At 40.5% G+C, this 27,674-nt stretch overlaps 1 protein-coding gene across 1 annotated transcript in view; it reads left to right on the top strand.

Moving 5' to 3' along the window:
• Positions 1–17,679: 17,679 nt before the first annotated feature.
• ADCY10 (adenylate cyclase 10) overlaps positions 17,680–27,674 on the top strand; it is a 95,281-nt gene continuing 85,286 nt past the window's right edge. The window contains exons 1-6 of the mRNA XM_065873683.1: positions 17,680–17,851; positions 18,545–18,649; positions 19,888–19,926; positions 20,128–20,271; positions 23,315–23,520; positions 25,570–25,666. Of these exons, the coding sequence (XP_065729755.1) occupies positions 17,701–17,851; positions 18,545–18,649; positions 19,888–19,926; positions 20,128–20,271; positions 23,315–23,520; positions 25,570–25,666 (742 nt within the window). The 5' untranslated portion in view covers positions 17,680–17,700. The remainder of the gene's footprint in view (positions 17,852–18,544; positions 18,650–19,887; positions 19,927–20,127; positions 20,272–23,314; positions 23,521–25,569; positions 25,667–27,674) is intronic.

Raw genomic sequence — 27,674 nt, 5'->3', positions numbered from 1 at the left:
CAATTTCGTTCCTTTTTATGGCTGAGTAGTATTCCATTGCATTTATGTACCACATCTTCTTTATCCATTTATCTGTCGATGGGCATTTAGGTTGCTTCATGACTGGTTAGTGTAAATAGTGCCGCAATGGCCATTGGGGTGCATGTGTCTTTTTGAATTATGGTTTTCTCTGGCTATATGCCCAGTAGTGGGATTGCTGGGTCACATGGTAATTCTATTTTGATTTTTTTAAGGAACCTCTATACTGTATCAATTAGTGGCTGTATCAATTTACATTCCCACCAACAGTGCAAGAGGGTTCCCTTTTCTCCACACTTTCTCGAGCATTTGTTGCTTGTAAATTTTCTGATGATGCCCATTCTAAGTGGTGTGAGGTGATACCTCATTGTAGTTTTGATTTGCATTTCTCTAATAATTAGTGATGTTGAGCAGCTTTTCATGTGCCTCTTGGCCATCTGTATGTCTCCTTTGGAGAAATGTCTATTTAGGTCTTCTACCCATTTTTTGATTGGGTTGTTTGTTTTTTTAAATGTTGAGCTGCATGAACTGTTTATATATTTTGGAGGTTAATCCTTTGTCCATTGATTTGTTTGCAAATATTTTCTCCCATTCTGAGGGTTGTCTTTTCATCTTGTTTATGGTTTCCTTTGCTGTGCAAAAGCTTTGAAGTTTCATTAGGTCCCATTTGTTTATTTTTGTTTTTATTTCCATTACTCTAGGAGGTGGATCTTTCTGTGATTTATGTCAAAGAGTGTTCTTCCTATATTTTCCTCTAAGAGCTTGATAGTGTCCAGTCTTACATTTAGGTCTTTAATTGATTTGGAATTTATTTTTGTGTATGGTGTGAGGTAGTGTTCTAATTTCATTCTTTTCCATATAGCTGTCCAGTTTTCCCAGCACCACTTATTGAAGAGACTGTCTTTTCTCCATTGTATATCCTTGCTTCCTTTGTCATAGATTAGTTGACCATAGGTGTGTGGGTTTATCGCTGGGCTTTCTATCCTGTTCCATCGATCTATATTTCTGTTTTTGTGCCAGTAACATATTATCTTGATTACTGTAGCTTTGTAGCATAGTATGAGGTGAGGGAGTCTGATTCCTCCAGCTCCATTTCTTTACCTCAAGATTGCTTTGGCTATTCGGGGTCTTTTGTGTCTCCATACAAATTTTAAGATTTTTTTTGTTCTAGTTCCGTAAAAAATGCCATTGGTAATTTGATAGGGATTGCATTGAATCTGTAGATTGCTTTGGGTAATATAGTCATTTTCACAGTATTGATTCTTCCAATCCAAGAACATGGTATATCTCTCCATCTGTTTGTGTCATCTTTGATTTCTTTCATCAATGTCTTATAGTTTTCTGAGTACGGGGTTTTTTTACCTCCATAGGTAGGTTTATTCCTAGGTATTTTATTCTTTTTGTTGCAGTGGTGAATGGGATTGTTTCCTTAATTTCTCTTTCTGATCTTTCATTGTTGGTGTATAGGAATGCCAGAGATTTCTGTGCATTAATTTTGTATCCTGCAAGTTTGCCAAATTCATTGATTAGCTCTAGTAGTTTTCTGGTGTCATCTTTAGGATTATCTATGTATAGTAACATGTCATCTGCAAACAGTGACAGTTTTACTTCTTTTCCAATTTGTATTTCTTTTTCTTCTCTGATTGCCGTGGCTAGGGCTTCCAAAACTATGTTGAATAATAGTGGCAAGAGTGGATATCCTTGTCTTGTTTGATTTTATTGTGATTGCACCCTCCTACTGTCTCATTGCAGCTTCTCCTTTGTCTTTGGATGTGGGGTATCCTTTTTGGTGAGTTCCAGTGTCTTTATGTTGATGTTTTTTCAGCAGTTAGTTGTGATTCCATTGCTCTCGCAAGAGGGAGTGAGTGCACGTCTTTCTACTCCGCCATCTTGAACCAATCTCCTCGGGAAGCTTATTAATTGAAGACAGACCCAAAAAGCACTTTCTTAAACAAAGGAGTTTTAATTTAGCTGCCCAAAGGATATAATGTGTTAACCTATTTGCACACCTTCTGAGGTCCTAACTGTTGGAATTCTTGAGGCTTTCACAGGTTAAAGCAGGAAACAAGCTGTTTTGGGGTGGTGGGCCAGAGGTGGGGTAGAGAGGCTCAGTAAGAGATAAATTCTTAACCTCATCTGTTTTATGGTTTGGCATTCATTTCAAAAAACAACATTGATCCAAAGTACATCAATACTGTTTTTTCTCCATGGTAAACAGATTGTTTTTTTAAGTTGTTATAATGATGGTGAAAGGTTGAATCGAAACAAGGATTGACCTCAAAGCCTAGATTCCTCTCTGTAAAACAGAACAGTTTTACTGGAGCTTGTTTATATAATGAAACAGAGATAGAAAGTACTTGTATTTATTAAGACTGGCTTTCTCCCTAAGGAGTCTGTTTAATTATATGAGGTATGAATATAACTATGTTAAGACTGGTTTCCACAATGCCAGAAAATTTACTCAGCAAACATAATTAAATGAGCTTCTTTTTCTCCTCCCTTAAGAAAACTGTGTTTTTCAACATTCTGAAATACACAGTAAACTTAATTATAGGGCTGGGCTTTGTTTGAAAATGTTTGCTTGATTTTCAGCTCAACTTTTTAAAATTCAGGTTTTACAAATGTGTCACTAAATATTAATTGTCATTGTGATATATATAAGAACAGCTAGAAAATCAAAATTGATTTAAGCTGTTAGAAAACATGCCGCCCTGGGCTTCCCTGGTGGCGCAGTTGTTAAGGGTCCGCCTGCCGGTGCAGGGGACGCGGGCTCGTGATCTCGGTCCGGGAAGATCCCACATGCCGCGGAGTGGCTGGGCCTGTGAGCCATGGCCGCTGAGCCTGCGTGTCCGGAGCCTGTGCTCCGCAACGGGAGAGGCCACGGCAGTGAGAGGCCCGTGTACCGCAAAAAAAAAAAGAAAAGAAAATATGCCGCCCTCTTAAAACGCATTTTGCCAGTGTCCATAGGATGAAGAAACTCAAATCCAGTGCCACGTTGTATTGCTGTTATCTGTGGGGTGAATTTGAGTGGAAGTATGGGCTTGACGAAAGGACAGGTGAAAATTTTACCTCACAAAAATCTCTGAAGAGAAGTATTGTAACGTAAATTTCATAGTCCTGGTAAAAGTCACAATCATTATTGACCAAAATTGGGTGTTTACTCAGGAGATACTTGTCTTTACGATAATCACCTACCAACTATCGCCTAATTTCAACCACCCACCACATAGAGAAAGAGTTGTGAAAACTACTCTGGCGTCTTATCAGTCTCCCTGACCCTTGCCCCAAATATCCAGTCTAGAGAACCTGAAACAGTCCTTGCGTGAGCAATAGGCCACTGGGGCTGGTGGGGGAGGGGAGGGCAGTGCCAGCCAATCAGAAGCATAGTCAGTGCCCGTGAAACAATGAGCTTCTGATGAGGTTGTGGCCAGGAAAACGGTTTTTAGACAAAACTGTCATTTTATGTGTCAGCTATAGACAGACATGGCACTTCTGCTGTCTTCTGAATAATGTCATCCAGGCCCCTTTCCTGTTTTCTGCACTCCTGAAAGATCTAGGCCCTAATCTAAGCTCTGGCTTTTCCTCAGCCTTGAAGAAAGAAGAGGTATGTGGCAGTAGGAGTCTGAGTAGAAAGAATGGTTGCAGAGCTAAAGATGAGGGCAACCCTTGGGGAAGAAGACAGGTTTGGGAGCTTAAGGAAAGTGGGAAGGCCTTGGGCTAGGACTGGAGGTCCCCCTTGTATATATCTGTGTCAGTCATTTAAGTGAGGTTAGAAGCTTGAAGGTTTCAATGTTACCTCATCCTATTTACCCTAGATGCTCTATTTTTTTAGCTTCCTGTCTACTTACCTATCTTCTGCGTCTTCTCACATAATATCCTTCTTATCAGTCATCAAATAGCAAATGCCTACCATGTGAAGGGGCTCTAGAAAGATACTATGGAGGAAACGAACATATATGTAGAACGTGATCTCTAACACAGAGAAGCTTCAATTCAGAGAAGCCATAAACAGATTAATAGATAATCAAGGATTTTAAAATATATAATAAAGCACTTAAGTTTACAAACACTAAGTGCCCTAACAGCTCAGAGGAAAAATTTCCTTGGCTAGAGTGGTCTGGCAAGCTTTCGTGGCGGATAACATTATCCCTTTATGTTGAGAGTATCTCCTTTGGATTCTTGTAAAACCTGACTTTACATATTGATGAAAAATGGGATGAAAACTGAAATCTATTAGAAGTTTCTAGAAAAGATATTTAGAGAAACAATAATGGATATAATTGATTGATCTTTAGTTTCATTTGCCTTTGGGGGTACTGCTGAGTTCTCTTTAAGCAGAATAAAACTGGACACACACTCTCCATTCAGGAAAATCTGTGTTGGTATATCTTTGGGGCCTTGCTCTTTCACTCTGTCAGGTACCCTCATTCCTAGATGCTTTCATGCTTTCTGAGTGTCCGCTCTCTGTTCAAGCTCTATTCTTGATTGTGATTGAATTGGCCAAATATTTGATGAGGGTACCATCAACATGCTTTGAAAGTGCTCTAAAATTAAATACATATTTTCTCTAGGTCATAAACATCCCCAAAGTGTCATAAAACATATACAAATGGGGTATACCGTGGTATAATAGAAAGAATATGGACTTTGAAATTCCACAGACCTGGGCTTGCTTTCCAGCTATGTGACCTAAGGCAAATTCATCTGAGCTTCATTTTCTGTATCTATAAAATGGGGATGAGGCCTACTTCACAGCGCTGTTTTGAGGATTAAATGAGGCAACCTCTGTAAAATGCTTTACATTAAAAAGGTCTTAATAGGGCTTCCCTGGTGGTGCAGTGGTTAAGAATCCGCTTGCCAAAGCAGGGGACATGGGTTCAAGCCCTGGTCCAGGAAGATCCCACATGCCACAGACCAACTAAGCTTGTGCGCCACAACTACTGAGCCTGAGTGTCACATCTACTAAAGCCCGTGCGCGTAGAGCCCATGCTCCGCAACAAGAGAAACCACAACAATGAGAAGCACATGCACCGCAACAAAGAGTAGCCCCTGCTCGCCACAACTAGAAAAAGCCCGTGCACAGCAACGAAGACCCAACACAGCCAAAAATAAATAGATAATTAATTAATTTAAAGAAGATTATTTTAGGGCTTCCCTGGTGGTGCAGTGGTTGAGAGTCCGCCTGCCGATGCAGGGGACACGGGTTCGTGCCCCAGTCCGGGAAGATTCCATATGCCACGGAGCAGCTGGGCCCGTGAGCCCTGGCCACTGAGCCTGCGTGTCCCGAGCCTGTGCTCCGCAACGGGAGAGGCCACAACAGTGAGAGGCCCGCATAACGCAAAAAAAAAAAAAAAAAAAAGATTATTTTTAAAAATGTCTTAATAAATTATAATTACAATGTGGTATGTGCCATATCACTAATCATTTTCTGATGTTGCAGAACTTAAAGCAGAAAACTGAGTCTTCTAAAAGAGAAAATTCCAATTGTGTTCTTACGGATGTTCATGAGAAAAGCTCAGGTGTTCATCTTAGATGTCTTTGCCTCTTCAGCCCATGAACAAATAATTTTGTTATTCTAGTTTCCCTTCTGTATTTGTCATCTTAATCTCCAAACGCATCTACTTTCCTTACCTAGTAATCATAAACTTAGAAAAATCTGTCTAAATCTTCAAATCACCTCATTTAATCACCTGAAACATTGTAAATCAATTATACTTCAATAAAAATGGAATCTTAGCAATCATCTAATTCATCTTTCCACTAAAGAGGAGAATCACCTCTACAACCTTGAAGGCAGATGGACATGCAGTCTCTCACAAGGATATCCAATATTTCCTAAGACTACCCAGGTCCAATGTTCATCCTTACACTGTTTAAATTTGCCTCCCAGGCATTGCCAGCCATTGATCCCACTTGATCCTTTTCAATCAATCAATAAATCTAACCCGTTTTAGTGTGAGTCTTAAGACTAAAGCAAAACATTCCATACTGTGCATGTGAAGAGTATGTGGTATTGCCAACATTGAAGGGGCTGGTAGTAGGGTTGCTAAATAAAATGTAATATTTGAAATATATTTATATTAAAAAATTACTCACTGTTTATTTAAAATTCAAATTTAACTGGATGTCCTATATTGTTATTTGCTAAATCTGACACTCTTTCAAGTGATAGCAAAAGAGAGCAAAGTTGAGATAGTCAACGAAGAGGGGCAGGAGAGGGAGGAATAGAGCTACACCCTGATCAGTTCTGCTCAGTCCTAACTGTTCATGGCCGCTCAGCCCATCTGTGGAAGCCTGTTCAGAGCATCCATTCCTACAGAACTTATACTATTTAAGGTTACCTATTCTTTGATAGAGTAGCTCCCAAAGAACGCCAGCTTTCCTTTCCCTCTTCAGCCCTCCCATGAAGTTTATTCTTGCTTAGCCAAATCCAATCCCTACCTGAGGGAGAAAGTAGGGGAATTCTTTTGTTAAATTCAGGGGTCTGCATTAGACTTTGCACATGTATCTCCTGCTTACTCCACAACTTTCACAGTTCAGTTTAAATACCGGAAGACAGGAGAGCTTCCGGGAAGATGGCGGAAGAGTAAAACACGGAGATCACCTTCCTCCCCACAGATACACCAGAAATACATCTACACGTGGAACAACTCCTACACAACACCTACTGAACGCTGGCAGAAGACCTCAGACCTCCCAAAAGGCAAGAAACCCCCCACGTACCTGGGTAGGGCAAAGGAAAAAAGAATAAACAGAGACAAAAGAATAGGGACGGGACCTGCACCAGTGGGAGGGAGCTGTGAAGGAGGAAATGTTTCCACACACTAGGAAGCCCCTTCACGGGCGGAGAATGCGGGTGGCGGAGGGGGAAAGCTTCGGGGCCGCGGAGGAGAGCACAGCCACAGGGGTGCGGAGGGCAAAGCGGGGAGATTCCCGCACCGAGGATCAGGGCCTACCGGCACTCACCAGCCCGACAGGCTTGTCTGCTCACCCGCCGGGGCGGGCGGAGGCTGGGAGCTGAGGCTTGGGCTTCCGTCAGAGCGCCGGGAGAGGACTTGGGTTGGCGGCGTGAACACAGCCTGCAGGGGGTTAGTGCGCCACGGCTGGCCAGGAGGGAGTCCGGGGAAAAGTCTGGACCTGCCGAAGACGCAAGAGACGTTTTCTTTCCTCTTTGTTTCCTGGTGCGCGAGGAGAGGGGATTAAGAGCGCTGCTTAAAAGAGCTCCAGAAACGGGCACGAGCCGCGGCTAAAAGCGCGGACCCCAGAGACGGGCATGAGACGCTAAGGCTGCTGCTGCCACCATCAAGAAGCCTGTGTGCGAGCACAGGTCACTATCCACACCCCCCTTCCGGGGAGCCTGTCCAGCTCGCCACTGCCAGGGTCCCGGGATCCAGGGACAACTACCCCGGGAGAACGCACGGCGCGCCTCAGGCTGGTGCAACGTCATGCCGGCCTCTGCCGCCTCAGGCTCGCCCCGCCCTCCGTGCCCCTCCCTCCCCCGCGGCCTGAGTGAGCCAGAGCCCCCGAATCAGCAGCTCCTTTAACCCCGTCCTGTCTGAGAGAAGAACAGACGCCCTCCGGCGACCTACACGCAGAGGCGGGGCCAAATCCAAAGCTGAGCCCCTGGGAGCTGTTACAACAAAGAAGAGAAAGGGAAATCTCTCCCAGCAGCCTCAGAAGCAAAAGTATTAAAGCTCCACAATCAGCTTGATGTCTGTGGAATACATGAATAGACAATGAATCATCCCAAACTGAGGAGGTGGACTTTGAGAGCAAGATTTATGCTGTATGGCTTTGCTTCCACCATTTGGCCTAGGGTTCTATCCGTACTTTTTTTTAAAAATAATTATTTTAATAACTTTATTTTATTTTACTTTATCTTCTTTCTTTCTTTTTTTCCTTCCTCCCTCCCTCCCTCCCTTCTTTCTTTCTTTCTACTTCTACTAATTCTTTCTTTCTACTTTTTCTCCCTTTTATTCTGAGCCGTGTGGATGAAAGGCTCTTGGTGCTGCAGCCAGGAGTCACTGCTGTGACTCTGAGGTGGGAGAGCCAACTTCAGGACACTGGTCCACGAGAGACCTCCCAGCTCCACATAATATCAAACGGCAAAAATCTCCCAGAGATCTCCATCTCAACACCAGCACCCAGCTTCACTCAACGACCAGCAAGCTACACTGCTGGACACCCTATGCCAAACAACTAGCAAGAGAGGACCAGAACCCCACCCATTAGCAGAGAGGCTGCCTAAAATCATAATAAGTCCACAGACACCCCAAAACACACCAACAGACGTGGACTTCCCCACCAGAAAGACAAGATCCAGCCTCATCCACCAGAACACAGGCACTAGTCCCCTCCACCAAGAAGCCTACACAACCTTAGCCACTGGGGACAGACACCAAAAACAATGGGAACTACGAACCTGCAGCCTGCAAAAACGAGACCCCAAACACAGGAAATTAAGCAAAATGAGAAGACAGAAAAACACACAGCAGTTGAAGGAGCAAGATAAAAACCCACCAGACCTAACAAATGAAGAGGAAATAGGCAGTCTACCTGATAAACAATTCAGAATAATGATAGTAAAGATGATCCAAAATCTTGGAAGTAGAATGGACAAAATGCAAGAAACATTTAACAAGGACCTAAAAGAACTAAAGATGAAACAAACAATGATGAACAACACAATAAATGAAATTAAAAATACTCTAGATGGGATCAATAGCAGAATAACTGAGGCAGAAGAACGGATAAGTGACCTGGAAGATAAAATAGTGGAAATAACTACTGCAGAGCAGAATAAAGAAAAAAGAATGAAAAGAATTGAGGACAGTCTCAGAGACCTCTGGGACAACATTAAACACACCAACATTCGAATTATAGGGGTTCCAGAAGAAGAAGAGAAAAAGGGACTGAGAAGATATTTGAAGAGATTGTAGTTGAAAACTCCCCTAATATGGGAAAGGAAATAGATAATCAAGTCCAGGAGGCACAGAGAGTCCCATACAGGATAACTCCAAGGAGAAACATGCCAGTACACATATTAATCAAACTATCAAAAATTAAATACAAAGAAAACATATTAAAAGCAGCAAGGGAAAAACAACAAATAATACAAAAGGGAATCCCCATAAGGTTAACAGCTGATCTTTCAGCAGAAACTCTGCAAGCCAGAAGGGGCTGGCAGGACATATTTAAAGTGATGAAGGAGAAAAACATGCAACCAAGATTACTCTACCCAGCAAGGATCTCATTCAGATTTGATGGAGAAATTAAAACCTTTACAGACAAGCAAAAGCTGAGAGAGTTCAGCACCACCAAACCAGCTTTACAACAACTGCTAAAGGAACCTCTCTAGGCAAGAAGCACAAGAGGAGGAAAAGACCTACAATAACGAACCCAAAACAATTAAGAAAATGGGAATAGGAACATACATATTGATAATTACCTTAAATGTAAATGGACTAAATGCTCCCACCAGAAGACACAGATTGGCTGAATGGATACAAAAACAAGACCCATATATTTGCTGTCTACAAGAGACCCACTTCAGACCTAGAGAAACATACAGACTGAAAGTAAGGGGATGGAAAAACATATTTCATGCAAATGGAAATCAAAAGAAAGCTGGAGTAGCAATTCTCATATCAGACAAAATAGACTTTAAAATAAAGACTATTAGTAGAGACAAAGAAGGACACTACATAATGATCAAGGGATCGATCCAAGAGGAAGATATAATAATTGTAAATATTTATGCACCCAACATAGGAGCATCTCAATACATAAGGCAAATACTAACAGCCATGAAAGGGGAAATTGACAGTAACATATTCATAGTAAGGGACTTTAACACCCCACTTTCACCAATGGACAGATCATCCAAAATGAAAATAAATAAGGAAACACAAGCTTTAAATGATACATTAAACAAGATAGACTTAATTGATATTTATAGGACATTCCATCCAAAAACAAAAGAATACACATTTTTCTCAAGTGCCCATGGAACTTTCTCCAGGATAGATCATATCTTGGGTCACAAGTCAAGCCTTGGTAAATTTAAGAAAATTGAAATTGTTTCAAGTGTCTTTTCTGACCACAACGCTATGAGACTAGATATCAATTACAGGAAAAGATTTCTAAAAAATACAAACACATGGAAGCTAAACAATACACTACTTAAAAACGAAGTGATCACTGAAGAAATCAAAGAGGAAACAAAAAAATACCTAGAAACAAATGACAATGGAGACACGACAACCCAAGATCTATGGGATGCAGCAACAGCACTTCTAAGAGGGAAGTTTATAGCAATACAGTCCTACCTTAAGAAACAGGAAACATCTTGAATAAACAACCTAACCTTGCATCTAAAGCAATTAGAGAAAGAAGAACAAAAAAGCCTCAAAGTTAGCAGAAGGAAAGAAATCATAAAAATCAGATCAGAAATAAATGAAAAAGAAATGAAGGAAACAATAGCAAAGATCAATAAAACTAAAAGCTGGTTCTTTGAGAAGATAAACAAAATTGATAAACCATTAGCCAGACTCATCAAGAAGAAAAGGGAGAAGACTCAAATCAATAGAATCAGAAATGAAAAAGGAGAAGTAACAACTGACACTGCAGAAATACAAAAGATCATGAGAGATTACTACGAGCAACTCTATGCCAATAAAATGGACAACCTGGAAGAAATGGACAAATTCTTAGAAATGCACAACCTGCCAAGACTGAATCAGGAAGAAATAGAAAATATGAACAGATGAATCACAAGCACTGAAATTGAAACTGTGATTAAAAATCTTCCAACAAACAAAAGCCCAGGACCAGATGGCTTCACAGGCGAATTCTATCAAACATTTAGAGAAGAGCTAACACCTATCTTTTGCAAACTCTTCCAAAATATAGCAGAGGGAGGAACACTCCCAAACTCATTCTACGAGGCCAACATCACCTTCATACCAAAACCAGACAAGGATGTAACAAAGAAAGAAAACTACAGGCCAATATCACTGATGAACATAGATGCAAAAATCCTCAACAAAATACTAGCAAACAGAATCCAACAGCACATTAAAAGGATAATACTCCATGATCAAGTGGGGTTTATTCCAAAAATGCAAGGATGCTTCAATATATGCAAAACAATCAATGTGATATACCATATTAACAAATTGAAGGAGAAAAACCATATGATCATCTCAATAGATGCAGAGAAAGCTTTCGACAAAATTCAACACCCATTTATGATAAAAACCCTGCAGAAAGTAGGCATAGAGGGAACTTTCCTCAACATAATAAAGGCCATGTATGACAAACCCACAGCCAACATCGTCCTCAATGGTGAAAAACTGAAAGCATTTCCACTAAGATCAAGAACAAGATAAGGTTGCCCACTCTCACCATTCTTATTCAACAATAAGAACTTCAATTAGAAGTTTTAGCCACAGCAATCAGAGAAGAAAAGGAAATAAAAGCAATCCAAATCAGAAAAGAAGAAGTAAAGCTGTTACTGTTTGCAGATGACATGATACTATACATAGAGAATCCTAAAGTTGCTACCAGAAAACTACTAGAGCTAATCAATGAATTTGGTAAAGTAGCAGGATTCAAAATTAATGCACAGAAATCTCTGGCATTCCTATACACTAATGCTGAAAAATCTGAAAGTGAAATCAAGAAAACACTCCCATTTACCATTGCAACAAAAAGAATAAAATATCTAGGAATAAACCTACCTAAGAAGACAAAAGACCTGTATGCAGAAAATTATAAGACACTGATGAAAGAAATTAAAGATGATACAAAAAGATGGAGAGATATACCATGTTCTTGGATTGGAAGAATCAACATTGTGAAAATGACTCTACTACCCAAAGCAATCTACAGATTCAGTGCAATCCCTATCAAACTACCACTGGTATTTTTCACAGAACTAGAACAAAAAAATTTACAATTTGTATGGAAACACAAAAGACCCCGAATAGTCAAAGCAATCTTGAGAACGAAAAACTGAGCTGGAGGAATCAGGCTCCCTGACTTCAGACTATACTACAAAGCTACAGTAATCAAGACAGTATGGTACTGGCATAAAAACAGAAAGCTTAATGGAACAGGATAGAAAGCCCAGAAATAAGCCCACACACATATGGTCACCTTATCTTTGATAAAGGAGGCAGGAATGTACAGTGGAGAAAGGACAGCCTCTTCAATAAGTGGTGCTGGGAAAACTGGACAGGTACATGTAAAAGTATGAGATTAGATCACTCCCTAACACCATACACAAAAATAAGCTCAAAATGGATTAAAGACCTAAATGTAAGGCCAGAAACTATCAAACTCTTAGAGGAAAACATAGGCAGAACACTCTATGACATAAATCATAGCAACATCCTTATTGACCCACCTCTTAGAGAAATGGAAATAAAAACAAAAATAAACAAATGGGACCTAATGAAACTTAAAAGCTTTTGCACAGCAAAGGAAACCATAAACAAGACCAAAAGACAACCCTCAGGATGGGAGAAAATATTTGCAAATGAAGTAAATGACAAAGGATTAATCTCCAAAATTTATAAGCAGCTCATGCAGCTCAATAACAAAAAAACAAACAACCCAATCCAAAAATGGGCAGAAGACCTAAATAGACATTTCTCCAAAGAAGATATACAGACTGCCAACAAACACATGAAAGAATGCTCAACTTCATTAATCATTAGAGAAATGCAAATCAAAACTACAATGAGATATCATCTCACACCAGTCAGAATGGCCATCATTAAAAAATCTAGAAACAATAAATGCTGGAGAGGGTGTGAAGAAGAGGGAATCCTCTTGCACTGTTCGTAGGAATGTAAATTGATACAGCCACTGTGGAGAACACTATGGAGGTTCCTTAAAAAACAACAAATAGAACTACCATATGACCCAGCAATCCCACTACTGGGCATATACCTTGAGAAAATCATAATTCAAAAATAGTCATGTACCAAAATGTTCATTGCAGCTCTATTTACAATAGCCAGGACACAGAAGCAACCTAAGTGTCCATCATCGGATGCATGGATAAAGAAGATGTGGCACATATATACAATGGAATGTTACTCAATCATAAAAAGAAATGAAATTCAGCTATTTGTAGTGAGTTGGATATACCTAGAGTCTGTCATACAGAGTGAAGTACGTCAGAAAGAGAAGGACAAATACCGTATGCTAACAAATATATATGGAATTTAAGAAAAAAAAATGTCATGAAGAACCTAGGGGTAAGACAGGAATAAAGACACAGACCTACTAGAGAATGGACTTGAGGATATGGGGAGGGGGAAGGGTAAGCGTGACAAAGCGAGAGAGAGGCATGGACATATATACACTACAAAACGTAAGGTAGATAGCTAGTGGGAAGCAGCTGCATAGCACAGGGAGATCAGCTCGGTGCTTTGTGACCACCTGGAGCGGTAGGATGCGGGGGGAGATGCAAGAGGGTAGAGATATGGGAACATATGTATATGTATAACCGATTCACTTGGTTATAAAGCAGAAACTAACACACCATTGTAAAGCAATTATACTGCAATAAAGATGTAAAAAATATAAAATAAAATAAAAAATAAAACAATAATAATAATAAATAAACACTGGAAGACAATGGCCATTTTCACCCAAATGTCATCATCTGACAACGTTTCCAATCTCTCCCATCATTCCTCACATTCCATAGTCCATGAACTTCAATTAAAGTGGGCAAAACTAAACCCAATACTCCGAATCAGATATGAACACTGCTTACTACCATAAGATTTGCATTACATCCAAATGGCCAATAAACATATGAAAAGGTGCTTAATTTCATTAGTACCACCAGGGAAATAAAACCACAGATATCACCACTCACCTACCAAGATGACCAAAATTTTAAAAGACTGACAATAGCAAATGTTAGCTGGGTTATGGAGCTTCTGACTTCTCACATCTTGCTTGTGGGGTGTAAATTGACCCAGCAATTCCACTCCTAGGTATATGCTGAAGTGAAATGCATACACGTGTTTACGAAAACACATGTACAAGGATGTTCTTAGCAGCATTATTTCTAATAGCCTAAAACGAAACAACCCATAGGTCAGTAGTAGAAGGGATAAATAATTTATGTATAGTCAAGCAATATCATACAGCACTGAAAATAAATGAGTACTGAGATACACACAACAACATGGATAAACATCACAAACAATTGAGAAAAAATAAGAAAGTATATATGATTCCATTTATATAAAGTTAAAAAGTAAGGTAAAAATGATCTATGGTGCTAGAAATCAGGAGATAGGTCACCTTTGGGGAGATGTGGGGGGAATGAGCGGGAGATGACATGAAACAGGCTTCTGTAGTGCTGGTCATGTTCCTTATTTGTTTTTTGAATGAATGAATGAATTTTGGCTGTGTTGGGTCTTCGCTGCTGTGTGCAGGCTCTCTCCAGCTGCAGCAAGCAGGGGTCACTCTTCGCCATGGTGTGCAGGCCTCTCACTGCGGTGGCCTCCACCGTTGCAGAGCACAGGCTCCAGCCGCACGGGCCGCAGCAGTCGTGGCACACAGGCTCAGCAGTTGTGGCCCACGGGCTCCAGAGTGCAGGCTCAGCAGCTGTGGCGCATGGGCCCAGTTGCTCCGTAGCATGTGGGATCCTCCCAGACCAGGACTCCAACCCATGTCCCCTGCATTGGCAGGTGGACTCTCAACCCGCCACTGGGGAAGTACTGTTCTTTCTTGATATGAGTAGAGAACATGGATTTGTTCACTTTATAATAATTCATCAAGCTATCCAGTTAGGAATCTTGCATTTTTCTGTGCATATGTTATGCTTCAATAAGTAAGTTTTTTAAAGATAACATTGGATTTGCAGTAAATCTAGTCTTTTACACCACATGCTTATGCATTTGAGTTTGTTAAAATTCTAAGCACAGCACTTATTTGCATTTATTCTTCAAAAACTTCATTGTTATTTCAGTCAATTAAAATATTTTAAGATCCTGATTCTATCATTCAGTACATTAGCTCTCCTTCCAATTATATCTTTATCTGAGTCCTCTAGCACACTCATGGAGGCCCCCTCTGAATGGACACTAGAACACAAATCAATATCCTTTAGGTCTAATTGTTAACCAGCTAACTATATTTTCATCACTCCTATAATTTTGTATGTTACCCACAAAGATGTGAGAAATTCGGCCAAATGCCTTGTTAAAGTCAAGATATACTTTGTCAACAGCATTCTCTTGATTTTAAAGTTTAATAAATCAAAAAAGGAAATATGGGCTTCCCTGGTGGTGCAGTGGTTGAGAATCCACCTGCCAATGCAGGGGACACGGGTTCATGCCCCGGTGCGGGAAAAGCGGCTGCTCCCATGAGCCATGGCCGCTGGGCCTGCGCGTCCAGAGCCTGTGCTCTGCAACGGGAGAGGCCACAACAGTGAGAGGCCCGTGTACCGCAAAAAAAAAAAAAAACAGGAAATAAGGCTAGTTTGTTCTCAGCTCTGAATCCCTTTTGACTCCTTTTAATCACCTGTTACTGATTAAGTGCTCACATATTATCAAGTATGATTAATCACCTGTTACTGATTAAGTGCTCACATATTATCAAGTATGATAACTCACAAATATCCCAGCTCTCACTCTCACTGCACACATGGTAGAATTGCACTTTCCCACTTAGGTGAAATTAGATATGTTGCATAACTTGCTTTGGCCAATGTCATTTGAGTGGAAATGAAATATATCGCTTCTGGGAAAACACTTTAAGAACGAGTCTGCAATCAAATCCTCTTTTCCCACTGTCTCCACAACCAAAATGTCCCAGCCTGTGTCCCAAAGTGAAGGCAACGATAGAGTAGGGCCTCAGACAACCTACAATGGACATGTAGCACCAGCAGGAAATGAATAAGAAATAAGCATTGGCTATTTCAAGCCATTGAGATTTTGGATTTTTTTGTTAATGAAACAAAACCTAGCTTATACTGACTGATACATCACATTTACCAGACGGTGTTTTCAGGAATCCACATGTAGTCTCATCTTTTGAAATTCAGAAGAGAATGTACCCGTCTCTAGTTTTCCAACCTCTCTCTCATTCTCCATTATTCTTTGAGATTACTGACATTACATCTGTCAGTTCTTTCCATATATTTCAGTGGATATAGGTTATCTGGGAATGGCTACTTGAATTTAAATGACTAGTTTTTTATCACTGCTTTCTTATCGTGGACTTCAACTCTTTCTTGTCAATATTTGTTATATATTCAATTCTCCATAGTGGAGAAGACAGAAACAAAAGAAGAGCTGTGTAGTACATCATAGTTAAGCTTTGTCCTTATTCCTCTTTTATTAATTACCTTGCTTTCAATAAAACCTAAAAGTCCCTCTGGGTTTTCTTAACTTCATCATTTTTCCTAGGTCTCAGCTCATTCTGGGCATTCTCACACCCTTCTTTGATAAATTCATATAGCATTTATCAAATTCACTCTCTGAAATTTTTTATTTGATGTATTTGTCATCTATTGACTATTCCTAGCATATGCTGTGTTTTAATGATATTTTTATTTTTTTTAACCTTAGTTATATGCTTCTCCTTCTACCTTTTGTTCACTTCTTAACATTTGCATTTACCAAGGTTTTTCCTTTTAAAGATTATCTAATACTTAATATTTAGTACCCATTTTTAGAGGTTTCTATCCATTTTAAGGTTTGTTTTTTTGTTTGTTAAATATACTAATATACTAATGTTTTCCCTGATTTAAAAAAAAATGCTTTCCTGAAGTCTAAGATATATGTTAACTCGCTTTTTCCTTCTAATACTCTTATGTACCCAAACATGACCTATGTTTGGTTGAAATTACTAAGCACGTCCTCCATGTTGGTGAGTATCAGTTCCTCCTTTTTTAAATTCACTTAGTATCTGTATCACTTATTCCAAGAACTTGAATTGCTCTGAAAATACTGGGTATGCTATTCCTGTTCAGGGTGGTAGAGCATGATTTTTACAACATTCAGGAATGATCATTTCATCAGCCCCAGCAGCTAAATGAACGCCTTAGGAAATCCTAGTTTTCTCAAAGCTAACTGCATAACACATTAAAATTTCAATATTTCCTCCCACTTACAGTTTAAAGTCTTACACACACACACACACCTTTTAATTCTTTCCCTCTATTTCTTTACGCCTATACCTTAAAACACTTAATCTCTTTCTTATATATAATACTCCACTTTGCTACTCACCTTTATATAAATATTCACAAACATAAACTCATGTCTACACTTTTCTCTTTTAATTTTCAAAAAGGAGAGAGAAAAGATGAGAGACCAAAAGGGAGGGGGAGGGAAAGGGGGGACATGTGGACAGAAGGAAAAGGGGCTTGGATGGAGGGATTAGTGCTACTGGCCCCTCTACCACAGCACTTGTACCCTGAGGGCTCACCCCTTCACGGAAATGCATGGTCAACAACTCAGCCATTATCACCTCAACCACTTAAATAAGCAGTCCACAGGTTAGACAAAGCAAAAGGGAAGAAAGAAATAGGAAAGTGAGTGAACGAATGTAAGTCAGATTGCCTCCATTCTCAGCTTTGCTTTCCAGAAGGTCTATCTGGCGACTGTCTGCGGTGACCATACAACCCTGAACATCTGCCTTAACATGAACACTCGAAGAGAACATGAATCACAGGATCGGTCCATTGTCAAAATAGCAGCTCATTTACCGGACCTCATTGTCTATGGAGATTTTTCTCCAGAGCGACCTTCTGTGGATTATTTTGATGGAGTCTTGATGTTTGTTGATATTTCAGGCAAGCACAAAAGGGATGTTTAATGTGGGGGAACAACAGGCTTGAATCGGAATTACATGCAGAGCTTGACTGCAGAGTGGGGGGGGGTGTGCGGCATTTTCGAGTTTTTGTGCTGTTACTGCAAATATTCCTACTGAGAAAACTGGAGGGAGGAGGGATAACCCGTGGACCTGGCTCCCTTTCTTCTTCCCTTACCCAGCATGTCCAGTAATGGGCAAATCTTTAAGATGTCCACGTCCCAGGCCTGGAACTTCAGGCTCCAATGGCCCTGTCCCAACTGACTCAACCCCCCACACCCAACAGCATCCCAGGCAAAATTGACCTCAGGAAATGGCCTCTCCAGATGTTGTTTACAGCTTAACAGGAAACTTGCCACCTCTTCAGAAGTCTTTGAATTTTATGAGTTTTCATTGCCATGAAATGGAAGTTCTATATCTAGTTAAAGAAATTGCAGTCATCCCTGTACAAGTTGAGAAATTAGGAGGGAAGAGTTATCTGGTGCCTTTCCCTGACCCCTAAAATAATAAACAGAGAAGACCCAATATCTGACACTTGACCAGCCACATAGATCATTTAAGAGAAACCCTGCCAGTTCTTAAAAGCTGAGGCCCACTGCTCACCAGTGTGGTCCTCTTCTCCTGACTGTTTGGTTCCTCCCAGCACACAAGGAAACTAGCTGCACATTTGTTACAGGTTTTACTGCAATGACTGAGAAGTTCAGCACAGCCATGTACATGGACAGAGGGGCTGAGCAGTTGGTGGAGATCCTCAACCACTATATAAGTGCAATAGTGGAGAGTAAGTGTCCCCATAGGTTTCTGGCTTAAGCATATTTCAATTCATTGTTTTTCTGTATTTGGTGGTTATAAACTGATAAAGTACTGTTGCTTAGCATTCTTCATTGTCTCCATGAAATGTGTATGAAACTAGTCTTTTTGAAATATAGTACAGTACAAATGAAGGAATGCAATCAAACCTCATTAACACAGACTATTTGAGGGATTAGTTTTGCATTAGTTACAAAACTAAATTAGAGACTACTTTTAAAAGAACTGTAGTAGTAATTCTTTTAGTTATATTCAGTAACTCCAAAAAGCTAGCATCAGTATAACGCAAACACAGTCATTAAGAGAATATGGTATGAATACATGAGTGATTTACAATCAACTTGTCAGTAATTTGTGTCCTAATAATGGATGCTGAAGTACTTCCAGCTGACTGAAACTTTGGTCTCCTTTTCAACCTCTGCCTACCAACTTGTTTGCATTATTAATTCGAACTATTCATGAAGAAAAGGATTTATTCTATTAAGGTAAATCTTAGGTCTAGTCCATTATCAGGCTCTGAGTTCCCTAGTAATATCTTAATATCACCCACTAAATAAAATTTGATTGCCATTAAAAGCAGAAACTGTATCTAATTCCTTTTTGCATTACACTCAGCACAACGGTGCTCAACAAATTTGTGATGATGCAGAAATAAGAGGAAAAATGTCCATTTATGTCAGAAAGCCTAAATAAACAAAATGCAAGTTGGTAATAAACAAAACCCAAGTTGACCATAGTTGTGGTTTTTTTCTGATTTTCAGTTCTTATGGAGTCCCGTCACTCATGTACTCACCCATGCTCACTCAAGCCCCTGCTCATAACATACATAGATCAGTGAAGAACGTCCCATTATCATGGGAGTAGGATAGCTGTCCTTAAGCCTCCTCAGCAATCCCACCGTCTTCGTTCCTATCTTTTCCCATTCACAAAAACAGAGCAGGTACATAATCTAGTTCACTGTTCTCATTCTGCAGTTGAGGAAACAGACTCAAATGGGTTTAAATGCCTTGTCTGAGATGACATCTTTAGTATAAACCTATTCTCTGAATTGCTCTTCTCTTGACCTAATTTCTATCCCACTGTTGAAGAGTAGATTCTTTTTATTAGCTTTAAGAAATCAAAGTTATTCTGTACACCTGAAACTTACATAATTTAAAAGAAAGAAAGAAACCAGAGTTTGATTTTACCTTCTTTTTTTTTTTTTCTCAGAAGTGTTGATTTTTGGAGGAGACATCTTAAAATTTGCAGGTATGGGGGCTTACCGACATAGCAGGGGTAAGAGAGGAATGCCGAGGGGCTTGTGCTCTGACAAAGGAGACATCTCAGAGAAAACAGTGGCCAGCAGACCGGGTGGAGAAATGTTTGAAGCATAATTCTGTACAGATTTCATACAAAATAGACTGGCCCCCCAGGGCAGGTCAGGACCTCCGGTGTGTCTTCCTTTTCAAGGTGATGCTCTGCTAGCCCTGTGGAAGGTGGAGCGGAGGCAACTGAAAAGCATCATCACGGTGGTAATTAAATGTAGCCTGGAGATCCATGGATTGTTTGAGACCCAGGAGTCTGAAGAAGGCCTGGATGTCCGAGTCAAGATAGGTAAGCTCTTGAGAAAGAAGAGATGCTATAGCAGTTTGGATATAGGTCCTGACTCCTGAGGCATCTCCCCCCTAAAGAGAAAACAGTAGAACACTGTGACGCAGGTCCACCATCTTGTCTTGAACTTTGGATTAGGTTAACCAGAATGTGAATTTTGGTTCCCTCACTTATCAGTTAAGAGAACTAATATCTACCCCATAGACTCTTACAAAAAAGTAAATTTAAGTGGTTAGTATAGTACCCGGGACATAGTCACCACTCCACAAAATACTCTTTATCGTTACTATTGCTGTTATTATGATTAGGTCTTGCTTTTGTCAACAATATGTATCATTAAGCACAACAGGGAGCAGCTTGTGATTACATGGATTCAGCAATGTCGTAAGACTGGTCCTCCCCCGCTTCATAAGAATCACGTGCAAGAAAAGCTTAAAAGTTCAACCTGCGACACAGCTCCACTTAATAGAGGCCTTCTTAAAGTCACACGTACAATAACAATCACATGTATTTCCAGTTGTGTTGCAGACATTACACTATGTCATTTCCACTTCACCACAGTCCTCAGGTACAGGCATCAAAGGATTTCACAGGTGGGGAATGAGATTCTGAGAAGTGTAAATGACGAGTTACAGCTGATGCTGTTGGTGTTCGCTTTTGCCTAACTAAACTTTGTAAACTTTATAATCCTCCAGTATCATAGATGATGAGAAGATCAGAGGTTATCCAATTAACTGCTTCTCAGTTTTCTTTAGGTTATTCAGAATTTCCAAATTAGTTAAATCTTCTGTTGAAAAAATAATCAAAGTTGTTGTAATACTGAATCTTATTTTTCCAAGTTAACACCTAGAGATTTTTGACATATTATCCTTCTTGGAAAATGATGGGGACCCTTCATGTGTATGCTGATTGGCTGTTAGAGAAGTGAAGTGGTTCCAGTACTTTTTCTTTCTTTTAATTTAATTTTATTTATTTAAAAATTTTTTTAATTGAAGTATAGTTAATTTACAATGCCGTGCCAATCTCTGCTGTACAGCAAAGTGACTCACTTATACACATACATTCTTTTTTTATATGCTTTTCCATTATGGTTTATCACAGGATATTCAATATAGTTCCCTGTGCTATACAGTAGGACCTTGTTGTTTATTCATCCTATATATAATAGTTTACATCTGCTAATCCCAAACTCCCAGTCCTTCCCTTGGCAACCACAAGTCTGTTCTCTATGTCTATGAGTCTGTTTCTGTTTTGTAGATAGGTTCACTTGTGCCATATTTTAGATTCCACATATAAGTGATATCATATGGTATTTGTCTTTCCACTAGTATGATAATCTCTAGTTGCATCCATGTTACTGCAAATGGCATTATTTCGTTCTTTTTTATGGCTGGGTAGTATTCCATTGTATATATGTACCACATCTTCTTTATCCATTCATCTGTCGATGGGCATTTAGGTTGTTTCCATGTTTTGACTATTGTGAATCGTGCTGCTATGAATATAGGGATGCATGTGTCTTTTTGAATTATAGTTTTGTCCAGGTATATGCCCAGGAGTGGGATTGCTGGGTCATATGATAATTCTATTTTTAGTTTTCTGAGGAACCTCCACAGTGTTTTCCATAGTGGCTGAACCAACTTACATTCCCACCAACAGTGTAGGAGTTCCCTTTCCTCCACACCCTCTCCAACATTTGTTATTTGTAGACTTATTAATGATGGCCATTCTGACTGGTGTGAGATGATACCTCATTGTAGTTTCGATTTGCATTTCTCTAATAATTCGTGATGTTGAGCATCTTTTCATGCGCCTACTGGCCATCTGTATGTCTTCTTTGGAAAAATTTCTCTTAAGGTCTTCTCCCCATTTTTAGATTAGGTTGTTTTTTTGTTGTTGAGTTGTATGAACCATTTGTATATTTTGGAGATAAAGCCTTAGTCTGTCACATCATTTGCAAATATTTTCTCCCATTCCGTAGGTCATCTTTTCTGTTTTTTGTTTGTTTTTATGGTTTCCTTTGCTTTGCAAAAGCTTGCAAGTTTGATTAGGTCCCATTTTTTGTTTTTATTCTATTGCAGTAACTTTTCTTTTAATGAGCCTAAGCATCAGTATGCTTCAGAGGGAAAACAAACCATATGTATATATCAGGGGAAATCAGCTTTGACAAATCAGCATGGCAGAGAGCGAAGATAAAAAACAAATTTTGGTGCTTCCCTGGTGGCGCAGTGGTTGAGAGTCCACCTGCCGATGCAGGGGACACGGGTTCGTGCCCTGGTCTGGGAGGATTGCACATGCCGCGGAGCGGCTGGGCCCGTGAGCCACGGCCGCTGAGCCTACGCGTCTGGAGCCTGTGTTCTGCGACGTGAGAGGCCTGCATACCACAAAAAAAAAAACCACCAAATTTTGATTATGTTAATTATAGTCATTTAAAAGAACTGTGTATCACTTACAGTTCATGTATACATACATTTCGTATACATGTCATATTTTACAACATTCTCTCTTCTGTTGCTTTGGTACCAAAACCTTCAGCTCCCAACTTGAAAACAACTGGAGGACACATTCTTGGGATAGAACTTGACGGTCAAAATGCCTGTTCCTTTCCCCTACCTTTTCTTCTCTGGCTGTTGCCTGAAATTTCACCCTAAGTGCTTCTTTTCAGCTAGAGCCTCAATCTCTGATAAAATGCAAATTGTTCCCAAACAGAAATCATTAAAACTGTCCTCTGTATAAATAAGAAGTGTAAATAAGTCAAAGTATAAATAAATTGAATAAAAGATAAAATAACTTTGGGGACTGATAGGGCCAGATATCTAGGGAGCTAAATGTCATAGGTGAAAACAAGTAGGTAACTTGCTAGCTTTGGGAGAAAAGGAGTTTGGGAAGGGCCAGGCCCAGAATAGACTGCTCTGATTTCCATGTAAAATTTTAGAAACTAGATTTTGCTCTGGGATGCTCAAGATTCTGATTTGTCCAAGAACCCATGCTGCTGGGGACCAAGCCAGAACTTCTCATGCAAATCCATTGCTTGCCTTCTTGCCAGGCCTGGCTGCCGGCCACATCACCATGTTGGTCTTTGGAGATGAAACTCGAAACTACTTTCTAGTGACTGGTCAGGCGGTGGATGACGTGCGCCTGGCGCAGAACATGGCGCAGATGAATGATGTCATTCTATCACCAAACTGCTGGCAGCTCTGTGACCGGAGCATGATTGAAATTGAGAGGATTCCAGATCAGAGAGCAGTAAAGGTAGGTGTGATCCTGTCACTTGCAGAAAATTCTGCCATTCTGTGCCAGGGGCCTCCTGTCAGAAAAGCCACTGGGAAGCCACTGGTTCCATGAAGCTTCCAGGCTGGACTCGGATGGGGTCAATCTGGGTTAGATTAAAAAGTATTGGTCCAGGGACTTCCCTGGTGGCACAGTGGTTAAGAATCCGCCTGCCAATGCAGGGGACATGGGTTCGAGCCCTTGTCCAGGAAGATCCCACATGCCACAGAGCAGCTAAGCCCATGAGCCACAACTACTGAGCCTGCATGCCACAACTACCGAAGCCCGGGCGCCTAGAGTCCGTGCTCCGCAACAAGAGAAGCTACTGCAATGAGAAGCCCGCGCACCACAATGAAGAGTAGCCCCCGCTCCCTGAAACTAGAGGAAAGCCTGCACGCAGCAACGAGGACCCAACGCAGCCAAATAAATAAATAAGTAAAGTATTGGTCCAGAACACCTCCTCTGGGAGGAACCAAGGCTGGTGAGTTCAAGAGGAAATGATCAGGCTTCTCCGTGGTAATTAAGGATGTGGAATTTGGGTATGGAGGCCTTTGGGGGGACCAGTGCCCTTGCTTAATGAAAGGAAGAGTCTCCTGGCTATTCCCTAGGAGCACAGGGTTGTAGTTTTGACGGCTGCCATTGGCCTTCAGGTTCTCTGCTCAATACTCTCCTAACTCAGGGTGAGGAATCACCGAGGGTGAGGATTGGAGGTGAGCAGGGGCAGCAAAGATTAGTGAAGGAAGAGACTTTTCCTGTGGCCCTGCCTAGTAGAAGGCACTGTAGTTAAGTTGAAGACCAACTATAAGCAGAACTGTCCTTGGGATGTAGCCAATTAGAGAAAGGGGGCAGAGCTGCACTGCTGGATGAGCCAAGAATGAGACTGCTTGGCAGATGGAAAGAAGAGATGGTGAACACATGGAATTGCAGGCAAAGTTGAGAGCCCCCTCGCCCCCCCACACACAGTGTACTAGGTATGCATCAGTCTACAACCCTCACAGCCCTCCCCTACTCACTCTCCCAGTAATACACATCCCAGCTGCATGACCTAGCTGGGTGATAGCAATGCCCCCCATTCCCCCATCTTCTTCAATCGTTCCTTATACCTTTAAAAATTGTTTTTAATTTTTAATTAATTTTAGACTCACAAGAAAGTTCAAAAATAATATGAGTGTTTCCATATATCCCTTACCCAGCTTCCCCAAATGTTAGCATTCTTCATAACCAGAGTGCAATAGTCAAAACCTGAAAATTAACATTGGTGCAATACTACTCACTAATTAAAGGCCTTATTTGGATTTCACCTGTTTTCCCACTAAAGTCCTCAGTGGAATGTTCCAGGATTCTATCCGTGATCTCATACCACATTTTGTTATTTTTACCTAGCCTCCTGCAATCTCTAAAACAGTTTTTTAGTTTTTCCTTGTCTTTTATGACCTTGACATGTAAGAAGAGCATTAATCAGTTATTTTAGTGTATGTCCCTCTGTCTGGTTTTGCCTGATAGTTTCTCATTATTGGACTAAGGTTATCCATTTAGGGGGGCAAGAATGTCACAGAAATGAGGTTGTGCCATTCTCCATGTATCATATATTGGGGTTCATGGTTTGATATGAATCTTATTACTGGTGCTGTTCCTGATACCTTTTGGGGCATTAGCACACTTTGTCTTTTTACGCTTGTAAGAAAGAAATGATGTACAGTTTAACCAGGCTTTATTTGAATTAAAATATTATAAAAGAATAAGAAAAAGAAGAAGAAAGTTCTAAGACTGGAAAAGTATACAAGTCAGCCCCTTGGAATGGCCCTCTGTGTATATACCAAAGATTGAGATTTTAATGACCAATCGGAGATATTTTTAACGTAGTCACATGCAAATATATCTCTTCATTGTTTAAGTATGCTAGTCTCTGTTTATCATGTCCTGGATATTCAAAAGCATACACCCTGCCCTTTCTGTTGAGAAATTACATTCAAAGGACCAGACAGCCCTCAGAATAACCAAAAGCTTCTCTTTTTTTCTTTTTCAATTTAGGTTAATTTCTTAAAACCACCCCCTTCTTTTAACTTTGATGAATTTTTCACAAGGTGTATGGCTTTCATGGATTATTATCCTTCAAGTGACCACAAAAGTAAGTACCCTCTATAGACAAAAGCCTTTGCCTCTACAGTTGGTCAGTAGGGTCTTATACCAATGCCAGGGGCTCCATTACAAGTGATTGGCCTCCTCAGTACAGCTCCCAGTCCCAGCAGCACACAAAAGGGACCTCCTTCCCATTCCCCACAACCTTCCTCGGGTCCTCTACCTCTCCCTTGGCAATGACTCCTTCCCTCGTCGTCCAAACATTTGTAAGTCTTCTCCATGATAAGAGAAAAAAATAAAACTTCTATGAACCCTACTTTTCCCTTCTAACCTTCACCACCAAACTTCTCAGAATAGTAATCTGTATGTCTCTGCCTCTTCTTCTATCCTCTCATTTATTTATTCACCTAATAAGCATTGATTACATGCACCTCGGAGGTGAGGGGGCATGTGTTCACCTACTTGTCAGTCTTGAGCCCCTGACATCTAGCTTCTGTCCACTTCTTCTGTCTACTGAGACTGTTTATGTCAAGGTCACTAATAACCATCAACTTACCAAACCAACTGACCTCTCTTCAGGCCTCATACTAGGTGCTTGGCTTTAGATTACTCTCTTTTTCTGGATACTACCTTCTCCTCTTTCCTTGCTTTCAAGAATATTCTTTCCTAGTTTTGCTTTTACCCCTCAAACTACCCATTTTCAGTGCCCTTTCTATTCCTTAAATGTTGATGATTTCAGGGATCTGTCCTTGACTGTCTGGTCTTCTCTACCCACATTTTGTGGAACCATTCATCTATGCTGGATTTCCCCATGACTCCACAGGGCTGGGACTAGGGTGAGGAAAGCAGGACAATTTAGGTGATACAAAACAAACTTTAACACTTCATGAAGTAGACAGTCTTCTGCAAAATGGTGCGGAGGGCAGGAAGCTTTTATAGGGTAAAGCATAAAGGAAGAGACAAATAAAAAATATCTGATTGGGTGGGGTCATATAGTTAGTCTTGTGTGGGGTGAGAAGGCCCAGAGTTGGCTTGGCATTTAGGGATTGGCTGACTGGATTATTGCATTTCTGGTTAAGAGGAGCATTTACAGGGAAACAAACGTTATCTAAGTCTTGGTTTGCTGACATGGCACCCTGGGCAGGGAACAGCTCCATCTTGGGCCTAGAAATTTATTTCAACATTGTCTAAATTCTATGCTACTTATCTTTCCCTAAAAACTGTTTCTTCATCCAAACTAGAAACTTCAGAAACATCTTTGAATCATTTTTCTTTCTCATCATTTATGTGTAGGTCTTGAATATTTTGAACATCACAAATAGTAGACTGTAATTTTACAAAATTGCAGCAGGTAATGGGGTGGGAGGGACACTGAGGGGAACTGCAGGAAAATTGACCAGGAAAGGCCAAGAACCCAAAAGCTCCAAGGATGGAGAAAGTCTAGTGACACTCCTTGAGTTGTATCCCATCCCAACTCCTAGATCTTAATGATGCCTTCAATAAAGAGCTTCTTCTGGCCTTATTTTGGTCACTGCAATAGTGCAGTGCAATTCTGGTGCTAATTACCTGGAGTTAGCACAGATAGGTGGAGTCCTCCATAAGACTCTCCTTATTTCAGACACCAGCTGCAAGCTCTGAGATCACCAGGCCACCTGCACTTCTGACCAATTGGCTACAGATCCAAGGGTTCCCACAATGCTCTCAGGTTCAATAAATAATTCACTATAACTCACAGAACTCAGGAAAGTGCTATGCTTATAATGATGGCTTTATTGTAAAGGATACAAATGAAGACCAGTGTTGTATTTATCTCTAGACACATAGGGTGAGGTCTGGGAGAGTCCCAAACATGAAGCTTCTGTATCCTCAGGACACATCACTCTCCCTGCACATCAAGGTATGATTACCAACCAGGGAAGCTCATCCAAGCTTTTGGGGGTTCAGAGATTTTATTGGCATTTAATTAAGTAGGCATGTTGATTGAATCATTGGCCTTGCAATTGAACTAAATCTCCAGTCCCCATTCCCTCTTCAGAAGTCCTGGAGGTCAGGCTCTA

Source organism: Phocoena phocoena, chromosome 1, assembly GCF_963924675.1.
Source record: "Phocoena phocoena chromosome 1, mPhoPho1.1, whole genome shotgun sequence".
NCBI lineage: Eukaryota > Metazoa > Chordata > Mammalia > Artiodactyla > Phocoenidae > Phocoena > Phocoena phocoena.
The sequence above is the reverse complement of the archived record's forward strand: the minus strand, read 5'-3'. Positions and strand labels throughout refer to the sequence as shown.